The sequence below is a fragment of the Quercus robur genome, chromosome 2 (genome assembly GCF_932294415.1).
Source record: "Quercus robur chromosome 2, dhQueRobu3.1, whole genome shotgun sequence".
Classification (NCBI taxonomy): Eukaryota; Viridiplantae; Streptophyta; class Magnoliopsida; order Fagales; family Fagaceae; genus Quercus; species Quercus robur.
In genome coordinates this window covers 69,979,091-69,991,797 of record NC_065535.1, presented here as the reverse complement: position 1 = coordinate 69,991,797, position 12,707 = coordinate 69,979,091, and the positions used below count along the sequence as shown (strand labels likewise).

Sequence of the window (12,707 nt, the reverse complement as noted above, 5' to 3'; positions counted from 1 at the left end):
ACTCCCAAGTGTCATTCTTTTCGATGGCTCCAATTTCAGCATCCATAGCCTTCCGCCATTTTGATTCTTTGACAGCACTTTCGAACACTATAGGATCACAATATGAAAATAGAGCAAAATGAGTGAGTGGGTCTTCAGATTGATTAATTCTGGTTACCTCATAATCTGACATCCATGCTGGCCTCCTTCGAACACAATGAGAACGTGATTTAGTTGTTGCTTTTGGTGCTGTTGGAGTGACTTCAGAGGCTACAAGAGTTTCATTTTGAGGATTCTCAACTACATCAGTTGCTAGAGCAAGGTGTTGCTGCGGCTGGTTTACTTCATCACCATCTTCTCCATCAAAACTAGTTGGAATTGGCTCTCCAACTACATTTTTGCTCCATTCCCAGATTTGATCTTCATAAAAAATAACGTCTCGACTGATAAGTATTTTCTTAGTGTTAGGATTGTAAAGCTTATAAGCTTTTGACTGATCACTAACACCAAGAAAAATACATTTTTCTCCCTTGTCATCCAGCTTCTTCCTCTTCTGATCTGGAATATGGGCATATGCAACACACCCAAAATTTTTGAAGTGATCAACAACTGGTTTCCGTCCGCTCCATGCTTCCTCTGGTGTCATATTTTTAACAGCAAGTGTGGGACTTCTATTCAATATATGAATGCTCCAGTTAACTACTTCAGGCCAAAAGCTCTTTGGAATACAACTCCTTATTAAAAGACTTCGCACCATATTTAGAATAGTGCGATTCTTCCTTTCACAAATGCCATTCTATTGGGGCGTATAAGCAACTGTAAGCTGCCTCTTTATTCCATGAGTCTCACAGAAACTTGCAAATTCATGTGAGTTATATTCTCCACCACGATCTATACGAAGAGTTTTTATGGGATTGCCAACTTCTTTCTCAACTAGCGCTTTATAGCTTTTAAAGGCTAGAAAGGCTTCAGACTTCTCTTGCAAAAAATAAATCCAGCTTTTGCGACTAAAATCATCAATGAAGGTAAGTATATATCTCTTACCTCCATTAGAGTGTGGAGTTATTGGCCCACAAATGTCAGAATGAACAAGCTCTATTGCAGCCTTCGCCCTCCATGATTTCCCTTGTGGGAATTGATTACGGTGTTGTTTGCTAACAACACATTCTTCACAAACTTCAGAAGGAGCTGTAATTTGAGGAAGACTAGTCACCATATTCCTCTGTTGTAAAGTTTTCAACCTGCCAAAGCTAAGATGCCCATAGCGAAAATGCCATAGCCATTCCTTCCCTCCCAATCTTGTAGAAAGACATGAGTGAGCGGTGTCATGAAGATACAATGGAAACATTTTGTTGGCTGTCATGTTGACTTGAGCTATCAAGCCTAACTTCTCATCTTCAATTCTGTAGACTCCATTTTTGATAGAGATTCCATATCCCTTTTCTTGTAGCTGACCAATACTAAGTAAATTTGTTCTCAAATCTGGAACAAAAATAACATTAGAAATAGTTTGAATAGAATTTCTGTTGGTTTGAACTGCTACCTTTCCCTTTCCCATAACAGAGACTGTAGAGCCATCACCAAACTTCACAACATCACGAAAGGCTTCATCCAATTCAGAGAATACAAACTTCTCTCCACTTATATGGTTGCTACAGCCAGTGTCTAAGTACCACAAGAATTTCTTGTGAGTTTCCACCTTGTCGTGACAAGCGATCAACAAAGACACTTCTTCTTCCTTCTCAGCAAAATTGGACTACTTTCCACCATCTCTCCTTAGATTAGTATGGCACTCTAACTTGTAGTGGCCAAACTTGTGACACCTGTAGCATTCAACTTTTGATTTGTCTGCTGACTTTGACTTGGAAGGTGTGGAATGATTGTTGTCATGGCCTTTTCCTCTCCCTTGAGAATCAAAATCTTCAGATTTTTGATTTGAGTGTCTACCATCATTGCCTCTGCCTCTGCCTCTTCATCGTCCTTGACCTCCTCCTTTTGATGCTGAGGCTTGTAACGCTTGCTCCTCCTTGTCTTGCCAATTCATTTTTTGCTCATGAACCAACAAAGAACTCTGCAATTCATCAATGGACATACTGTCAGTGTCTTTAGATTCCTCAATCGAACAAACAACATAGTTGAATTTTCTTGTCATCGAACGAAGAATCTTCTCAATGATAGTGACATCTGCCATTTTGTCGCCATGGATTCTCATCTTATTTACGATTTCCATCGTCCTGGAAAAGTAATCTAACACTGATTCTCCAGACTTCATGTGTAAAGTTTCAAAATCGCCTCAAAGTGCTTGAAGCTGTGCCCTCTTTGCCTTTGTTGTCCCCTCATACTTCTTCTTCATAGAGTCCCAAATCTGCTTGGAAGTTTCTTTACAAAGAATGGTTTCTAGGATGGAACGATCAATTGCCTGGAAGAGATAATTCTTTGCTTTGAGATCCTTCAACTTCCGCCCTTCAAGCTCCACCTTCTGTGCATCTGTCAGCATAACACCTGCTGCTGGTTTTGCTACTCCAGAAACAACAACTGTCCAATATTCTTTGGACCTCAAAAAATTCTCCATCAGCATACTCCAATGGTCATAGTGACCATCAAAGTGTGGAATGGCTGGCTGCACAAAAGTTTCAGAAGCCATTGTGGAACTCTAACCAAGCTCTGATACCACTGATGTAAAATAAAAGAAGAAAGTGATAAACTAAAACAAAAGGAAATAGAGTTGGACTGAAACTCTACTACTGCATTTGATAATGAAATGGCCATAATATAGGCTAAAAATAAACGGTTACAAACACAAAAATAGGCACCACTAACATCATGCTAAACAACTCCTACAAACTAGGAAACAAATAGAAACAAACTACTGAACTCCTAAAGACTAGGACAACCCAAATCCATTCTAACGTGTGCTACTACTAATTTATTCAACAATTTGTATATAATTTGATCTAAAATTTTCCAACCATTGCTTAACTTCTTCTCACTTCCAATTTGAAGCCATCTTTGTAGCTTCCAACAACTCTCTGGCACAATGTGTCGGTAAATCATACATTCCTCTAATTGATCAAATGTTTTTGCGTGGGAAACATCTGGGAATTCAATGGAGAGGCAATTTGGATCAATACCCAAAGCCATTAAGCAAACATTATCGAAGGGGAACCGTTGAAAAATGTCTTGTAAATCCACCTTGATTCTGAAACTTGAGATATGATCAAGAACTGGAATGAGGCTCTTGTCCACCTTTCCCTTGACAACTTGCTGAAAGAACAACTCAAACTCTCTGTGCATTATCAATGACTAAAGCAGCTTCCTCCGATATCTCCACGAGTCAGAATCAGAATTGAAAATCCCATCTCCCAGAACATCAAAAATTTCCTGGAACTTTGGCCCTTTTGTGTAGTTAGAAAAGATTTTGCTGAACATGTGGTGGATGTTAATGGGATCACTCATGACCATGATGGTCATGTTAGTGAACCAAGGACCCATAAACTTGAAAGTGCCCCCATTTTGTTTTAGGAGCCAGGTAACATACTCTTGCACATTGGATGCATTTTGAAGAAGGCCTGGGAGCATTCCAACAATAGGCCAATTTGTAATGGTTCGGCTTTTGTTCCATCTCAAATGACAAAGAAAAAGGAAGCATAGAAATATTGCTACAAGTATCTTTAGGTACAAAAGTAGTGTGGCCATTGGAGTTGAGAGAAGTTTTGTGGTTTCATAAAGTCGTAAAGGTGCATGGGTTTTATAATAAGCTTCGGGGCGGTGCCACGTAGGGGCGGTGCCACGTAGTGGCTTGGGGGGGGGGGGGGGGGGGGCCGTGGCCCCTGCAAATTTTTTTTTTTTCTCATTAGACTATGAAGAAAAAATAAATGGCCCTTCCAACATTGGACAGCCGGTCCTCTACCCATTTCTCAACTATTCTCCCAACCCAGCCCAGCCCCAGCTTTAGTTTTAGGTACTCCAAATAAAACAAAAAGTTGCTGGCCCACTTCATTTAAATAGTCTAAGTCCAAATAACAACAAAATTACACTTTCTCTCCCTCTCTAAAAACCCACCCTGACCCACAAAATCCCTTATCCCTTTTTACTTCTTATTCTTTTTTTTTTTTTTTTTTTTTGGCTTCTTTGATACACTTTCAACACTGGTATTGCTGCCTACCAGCCCCCAAAACTCCAGTCCTCTGTCCTCACAGTCCAAAAAAAAAAAAAAAAAAAAAAATTTCTGACCAATTTTTTCTTTCGTCATTAGCGGATTCAACTTTAGTTTTGGAACTTGGTTGTTTTGTCTTCTTTGATACACTTTCAGCACTAATACCGCTGCCTACCAGCCCCTAAAACTCCAGTCCTCTGTCCTCACAGTCCCAAAAAAAAAAAAAAAATTCTGACCAATTTTTTCTTTCATCAGCTGATTCAGCTTTAGTTTTGGAACTTGGTGACTGCCTGGTGAGTTTTCTTCTCTTTCTTAAGCATTAGACATTCATGATTCATCTCTTTTTAGTGTCTTCTTTTGATTTTCTCAACTATCTACACCTAAATATTCACATGCTCTTTATATTTTCATAGATTTTTAGAGAAATACGTGATTGAAGGCATGGAGAGATTGTTTGTGATGAGTCTTGAAGGGAAGATCTTTTGGAGGCAGAGGCAGTAGGCATTGCCACACGAGTGACCCATTTTTGCACTTTGTGAAGACAAAGTTTCTAAGGTAAAATTGTTTTGATTTATTACTTATTTTTGATTAGTTAGATATCATGTTGCTGTGGATGTGGCTGTGAGTGTTGTTAAATTGTTTGGTTTATGTTGTGTACCAATACTTGTGTGTTTAATTTTTGTTTTTGTTTGAGGGGTTATTATTAATTAAAGTCGTATTAAAAATGGGTTGACTATTTAAATTATAGTAGATTTTTTTTTTCTTGAGTATGAATAACATTCATATAACTAAGTAAAAATTTCTAATTAAAATTTTTATTTTTTAAAGTTCTTTTCAGGTTAATTTTTGAGTCATATTCTTAAAACTAAAAGAATTATGAGCAAACGAAAAACAAATGATACATTCTTTAAGAAAAAAGATGTTAACAATTCAGAAATTAGGACACCTGTGGCTGTAGAAACAAATGTTGATATTTCAATGCCTGATGAACACCCCTCCAAATGTTTAAGAATTCAACCTGAAGAGATAGATCGTGATCTAGGATCACGTAAACAAATATGTGAATTCCCTATCAACAAACAAGATGAAATTCGACGAGCTTATCTCAAAGAAGGTCCATATCAACCTAAAAATATAGAATATCCATACAATGATGATACTCATCGTCGTCGATTTCAACCTTCGAATCGGCCCCCCATGTACAAATTCCTGGCTACGCCCCTGAAGCTTCCTAAAGCTGGGTATATTTATTCTCTGCCGATCGTAGGTTAGTTAGTCTTGAAGTTTGATTTCCAATTACGGGTATTTCTGGTAGAACCTTTAGAAGTCAAGCAAAGAAGGCAAAAGAGGAATGGAAAGCAATTAAGGCCATTTAAGATCATCAGCAGTACTTTAATTAGAATAAGAAAAGGTGCCTACGTTAAATGTTGATAGGTTAGTCTAGGATATTAAAGACCTGTTTGGTTAGAATTTTTAGAAAGGTTAAAACTATTACAAATATTTATTACACAATGTTTAGAAATGGATAATATTACAATAAATGTGAATACTGAATAGTAAATTCAAAAACAAAATAAGAACCTATGGTAGTTGTGCTGTGAATGATGAATATGAATCTATTACCGAGAATATAAAATGATAGAGTTGAATAATTATATCTATTAATTTATTTCTTAAGATGATGCATATATAAGGAAAAACCTCGACTTATAAAAATTACAATGAAACACAAAACTAAGTAAGGAAATACATATATAGCCGAAGTTGGTTTGAAGGGTCATGAGTGATTATTTCCCTAAATGCAACTTTCGCTAGTACTAAAATTTCTTTGTCAAACTTATCTCTTGCTGATCCTCACCTTCAAACCATGTTTCATATGAAGAACAACGGAAATACTCGGTGAAACAGGATGATCTTCAACCACACGAACATGGTATTTCCAAATGATGGCACTTGCAATTATTTTCATTTGAATGAAAGCTATATCCTTACCTAAACAAGTCCTTGCTCCCGCATTAAATGCTATGAACTTGAAAGATGGTACATGCACTATTCCTCCAAACTCTGTAATCCATCTCTCTGGCTTGAAGTCCAAGCAATCTTCACCCCATATGCTTTCCATCCTTCCCATTGAGTATAAAGAGTATAACATTGTTGTATTTGGCCTGATAGAGTGACCACTAGGAAGAATATCAGATTGAACTGAACATTTGTGCTCGAAAGGTACAGGTGGAAAAAGGCCTAAGGATTCGCATACCGCTCCATGAAGATAAACTAGCTTACTTAGCTTTTCTATGTTCAAATTCTTTGACTTTCCGTTGTCCAACAAATGCTCCTTGATTTCTTCTAAAATCTTGGCTTCCACTGATGGGTGTGTTGCAAGAAGCCAAAAAAGCCACGTGAGTCCGGCACTTATGGTGTCTCTCCCCGCTGCCAAGAGATTAGTTGCAGTGTCCCTTAGAAACTTATCGGATTTTGTAATATTACTACTCATTTCTCCTTCTTGTTCCTCCATAACTATAGCTGTTAACAAATTGAATTTTAGTTCCTCCTTCTTCAGGGTCGCTTCCTCTCGCTTGGTTGAGATGCATTCGTATACAAATTCATCAAAAACTTTCCAAGCATGTGATAGCTTCTTCTCCGATCCAATTTGAGGCCTTCTTTGTATCTTCCACCATCTTTCTGGCACAATGTGTCGGTATAACAAACATTCCTCTAATTGATCAAACGATTTTGCATAGGAAACGTCTGGGAATTCAATGGAGAGACAGTTTGGATCAAAACCCAAAACCACTAAGCAAGCACTATCGAATGTGAACCGTTGAAAAATGTCTTGTAAATCCACCTCAATTCCAAAACTTGAGACATGATCAAGAACTGGAATGAGGCTCTTTTCCACTTTTCCCTTGACAAATTGCTCAAAGAACAACTTAAACTTGTTGTCCTTTAACACCGTGTGAAGTAGCTTCCTCTGGTATGTCCACGAGTCAGAATCAGAATTGAAAATCCCACCTCCCAGAACATCAAAAATTTCCTGGAACTTCTGCCCTTTTGTGTAATTAGAAAAGTCTTTGCTCAACATGTGGTGGATGTTCCTGGGATCACTCGTGACCATGAAGGTCATGTTAGTGAACCAAGGACCCTTAAACTTGAAAATGCCCCCATTTTGTTTTAGGAGCCAGGTAAGATACTCGTGCACATTGGATGCATTTTGAAGAAGGCCTGGGAGCATACCGACAATAGGTCAATTTGTAATGGTTTGGCTGTTGTTCCATCTCAAATGACAAAGAAAAAGGAAGCATAGAAATATTGCTACGAGTATCTCTGGGTTCAAAAGTAGTGAGGCCATTGGAGTTGATAGAAGCTTTGTGGTTTCATCAAGTAGCAGAGGTGCATGGGTTTTATAATAAGCTTGCTAAGGTAGGGTATATTTATTCACTGCCGATCGTAGGTTAGTTAGTCTTGTGGTTTGGTTTCAAATTACGCGTATTTCTGGTAGAACTTTTAGAAGTCAAGCAAAGAAGGCAAAAGAGGAATGGAAAGCAATTAAGGCCATTTTAAGATCATCAGCAGTTCTTTAATTAGAATAAGAAAAGGTTTGCCTACGTTAAATGTTGATAGGTTAGTCTAGAAATTATTAGGTTAGTCTAGGATATTAAGAGCCTGTTTAGTTAGAGTTTTTGGAAAGGTTAAAACTATTACAAATTTTTATTACACAATGTTTACAAATGGATAATATCACAATAAATGTGAATAGTAAATTCAAAAACACAATAAGAATCTATGGTAATTATGCGGTGAATGATGAATATGAATCTATTACAGAGAATATAAGGTCATGCTAACGAGTGCCCTTAGGGTATTGGTTAAGAATCTAATTAAAAAAAGTTTTGACATTACTTTTATGGGAAATGAAAAAAGCTGTCAAAATATTAATTACTTTTTTTTTTCTTTTCCCATAAAAACTTTCTTTAACTGGAATCTTAACCAGTGCGCTAAGGACACTCGTTAGCATTTTCCTTCTTTTAATACTAACATTTGAATAGAACCTTAAATATCCAGTACGTAGTTTCTCTCCCTTCTAATCTCCTCCACATGTTGTTTTTGAAAAATACATTTCAATTTTTTATTTTACTGTCAACAAAAACTGTAACACCGTTGGATATCTGAGGTCCACACTCTCACCATAAATACGAGAGATAAAAATGAGTTGAGCCGAGCTTAATATTAAATTTTCTGAACTTGTTCATTCATTTTTGTTATAAATTAAGTCGAGCTAGACTAAAGATCTACCACCAAGTTATATTCATAGTTTTAAAAATGGACCGGACCGGCAGGTTCGATCGGGAACCGGTCTTTAATCCGGTTCGGTTATGTTAAAAAACCGAAAATAATATAAAGACCGTGAAACAGTAAAAACCGGCCGGTTTAATCTAAAAACCGAAAACCGACGCGGTTGAACCGGTTACTGATCGGTTATCCCTTTTTTGTCCTTTCCCAGCCTAAAACAACAAAACTACGTCGTTTTTAGCGGTTCTTCATTAAAACTTCAGATGCTTTGTTAAAAAAATAAAATAAAGAGAGAGAGGGATTTTGTTTCAGAATTGAGGGGAGAGATTTTTGCTTTTGAAAATGCTCTCAAGCCTGAAGTGGTGAAGCCTAAGAGCTAAGACACCCACAGTGACCCCAAAATCATCAGATCTCTTATCTTTGTGGTGAGGAAGGAGTCCAAAAACCAAGCAAATTTACAATGATTTATTCAGTCCGTTTCAGTCTTTGTTTGCTGCTCTTGCACAGTTGCACTTGCACATACCCAACTGATGAGAAAGACACAGAGAGGGAAAGAATATTGAAGAGGGAAATGAAGGTTTAGTAAAAAGTAGAATAGGAAAGACCGAAAGAATAAGTTTAGACTTCAGATATTTGGTTTGAAAGTTTGAATAAACGTGTGGTCCAATGGGGCTAAACTATAAAGTAGATTTTCAAGATGAGTGGTGGGGTGATATACACGTGTAAGTGTAGGATAGGTGGGAAAAAAAAATCAAGTGGGCAATGATATTGTTACTCGGGGGTGACTTACTTTGTGTTATTTGACAAATTAAGGAATAACTAAAAATGGTTTGTAATTCTTATACTTGACCTTTTTATGGTTTTTTTTTTTTTTTTTTTTTTTTTTTGAATTTTGTTAAGTAGTGTCTAAAAGTTGGTAAGTTAATATTTAATATTTGACCATTATTTAATTTTTTAGTTAAAATTACTAGTTATAAATTTATTTATTTATTTATTTATATAATTAATATTTATTTATTTATTATTTATGACATCATCGGTTAGACCACCGGTCGGACCCCGGTCGAACCATAAAACCGATAAACACCCCCTATTCTGGTTCTTTTACCGTATCGGTTTTTAAAACTATGGTTATATTACATGTTAAAGTATGATTATTTTCCTCGTCTATAATAAACATAATGACTAAAGACTTTACCTGTAAACATATCGATGCTAACTGTTAATAACTATATTATAATTGAAATTATATTATTTGAGTTAATTAAAAAAATAATTTTTGTTTAATAAATTATAAAAATAATATACAAATAATAATTTGATTTTTTGATTATGAACTTGATTACAAAATTTCACAATCTAATTTTAAATATATATAAGTATATTTTTATGCATGTATACATACAACAACAACCGCCAACACCTAGCCTTAGTCTCATTTTTTTTTTGAGTTGGCCATTGATCCTCAACATATTAGTATATACTCTCTATATATAGGTCAGCCCCATGTATTACTTTATGCTATTTTATTTTAATTTATTTGAAATCATACCCTCTATTACTTCCTCAATTTGCAAGTCTTTTTTAATTACTCTACTAATGTAATTTTTTTATTATTATCTTTCTTTACTTTTTTTTCTTCTCTCAATGTGAATCAACTCATTTTTCTCATCGATGTATTCATCACTCTCATCTAAACATGATTGAACTATCTCAAATGACTCTCTCTCGTACTTTTATCAATAAAAAATACTCCTATTTTTAAGGGAATTTTCTCATTTTAAATCAAATATTTCTATGTATTGGCACCTGAGTTATTATAATGGGCTATCCCACTAAGGCACGGTACTACGTATTAATTGGAACTTGGAAGTGTACTACGTACTAATTAGGTTAATTACCAGAAAACAAATGAAAGCCCGTGAGTGTTATTTATTTTAGGTGTGATCCACTTATAGGTTAGTCTAGGATATTAAGGTAGAAGACTTTTTGTTCTAGATTTATGAATTGATTTTCTTTTTTTTAAAAGAAAATGAAAAAAATGGCTTTTAATTTTAATTTTTATATAAAGTTTTAACCTATGGTGTCTTATTCTGATGATTATGCTCTTATCATCAGATCAAGACATTAAACGGTTTTTGGTATAGGTGGAGATTAAACCCCAAATCTCTTATTCAACCATTAGAGACTTTGCCAATTGACTCTTCTTAAACTTATACAAAGAATTTGTTCCACACGTACATTTATTGATTTAGGAAGTGATAGAAAATGTGTGATTCAAGAAGATTTTAGTTTTTCATTACATGTCTATATAATATGTGTAAGGACTCAATTTGTAACGACTCCAAAATGATGTTGGGTTCGCACGTTAAGGGCCCAAACAATATAATTTGTAGAGCGTGGGCTTGAAAGGCTAGGCCTTGGTCATCGGACGATGGTTAGTCATGGTGTTCATGCAGAACTAAACCATGTTTGCTTGAGAAGTCTTTCTCCTCGATACAGTCTGGGAGGCTCTGGTTCTTGGCCTTTTTTCCCAGCCTCCTTTTCTGGATTGCTTACCTCTCCTTTTATATTAGCCTTTACCCCTCCTCCAACGTCCACGTGTAGGTTCAACTTTCCAGGGCTGATACTTGTCCCATCAGCCCATACCCAAAGTGGTTGGGGGTGGTTGTAAAAGCTGAAAAGTATTGCTCTGTCTAACACAGAGTATTTAATTGCGGTAACTGCAGCCTTTCCTTTGTCCTTTATTGCCATATTGTCCAGGGCTCCTTTATCTATCAACGTGGATGTGTTCGGCTCTTCCCAAAACTGTTCATATGTCGTTCTTGCCCTTTCCTTTAGGAGGGCCTTGGGGATGCCGAGGACAGAGTCATCCTTGGCCATGTCTCAAGGCTATTTGGACTTTCACTGTCAGTCCTCGGCTATATCCCTCCTCGGCTCAGGCGTTGGGCCCCAATGTAAAGTGGGCCAGGGTCACAAATCCTCTGGCCCCACAATATGAAATTATTTTTTTAGAAGAAAAATAAGATAATAGAAAAGATAGATTTGCTAACTTTACTGCGATGCCATTATTACATAAGAACTAATTTTTCAATAGTATATTAGAAGTAATTTTTTTCATTATTATATAAAAAAAATACAAATTTATAAAATAAATTAATAAAGATAACATCATAAAAAAGTGAGCACATAAGAAGTATTGCATTATTTTATTTTTATTTATTATCCACTTTAAATGTAAGGAAAAAAAATAATAATGTGATTCACTAAATTAGTTCAAGTCACACATCACAATGGACTTGATGGGCTACCCCTCTACGACACGATACTAGCAGTACCATTTATACCATATGTACTACTTTGTAGTGCACTACCATAATATTGTCATTTATTTCAAGAAGACTTTTCTTAAGTGTGACGCACTTAAAAAAGTTTCTCTCAGCTAGTGAAGGGTGGGTTTCCATCTCCTCCTAGAGTGTAGAATAGTTGTCCCTTCTCTTGAAGGAGTCTCTGTCCCCCAAGGTAACAGGTTTACCTTGAGGCTTTGTTGGTTTTTTCTTCAGGGTTTTTGGGAAACATAATCTAGTTTAGGATGGAAGAGCTCACGAAAACCTGGAACAGCCTAACCCTCTCGGAATGTGAAGGATCTAATTTCTGCATTATGGAGGAATAGGTGAAGATTGAGTTTATTCTAGCAGCTAAGTTCTTGACTAAGCGAGCTCTTAACATAAATGCCATAGCTAAGACTTTCACACCCATTTGGAGATCGAAAAATGGCTTCAAAATAAAAAAAGGAGAGTGACCATGTGGTTTTGTTTATGTTTGACGAAAAGAGTGAGATTGACAAAGTTATGGCAGTAGAGCCATGGAGCTCTGACAAATGCCTAATGGTATTGCAACAGTATGAGAAGGAAACAGACTTGGGAGATATGGTTTTTAGTAAGGTAACATTCTGGGTGCAAGTACATGACCTCCCAATCAGATTTCGGACAAGGAAGATTGTTGAACAGTTGTGTGAAGTGGTAGGAAAGGTGAATGTAGGAATTGATGAAGTAGAAACAGAGGAAGATAACTTCATGAGAGTTTGATTTACTCTTGATGTCTCCAAACCACTGTGCAGGGGGTGAGTTATCTCTCTTGATAGTGGTAAAGAACTGTGGGTGCCCTTCAAATATGAAAGACTTCCAAGTCTCTGTTTCTGGTGTGGCTGCTTGACACACGATGACCGTGACTGTGGACTTTGGATTGAAAGTGAAGGAAGCCTTTCACCTGAATCTCAACA

At 36.4% G+C, this 12,707-nt stretch overlaps 1 protein-coding gene across 3 annotated transcripts in view; it reads right to left on the bottom strand.

Annotated features, from left to right (window-relative positions):
- Nucleotides 1-12,707, bottom strand: part of LOC126714784 (alkane hydroxylase MAH1-like) — a 106,544-nt gene that overhangs the window by 31,753 nt on the left and 62,084 nt on the right. Inside the window, exon 2 of one of the 3 annotated variants that reach the window (XM_050415090.1) lies at nt 6,981-7,317. In XM_050415090.1, coding sequence (XP_050271047.1) covers nt 6,981-7,317 — 337 coding nt within the window. Of the gene's footprint in view, nt 1-6,127; nt 7,318-12,707 lie in introns of all 3 variants that reach the window. The other 2 variants (XM_050415089.1, XM_050415092.1) reach the window with 2 other exon arrangements.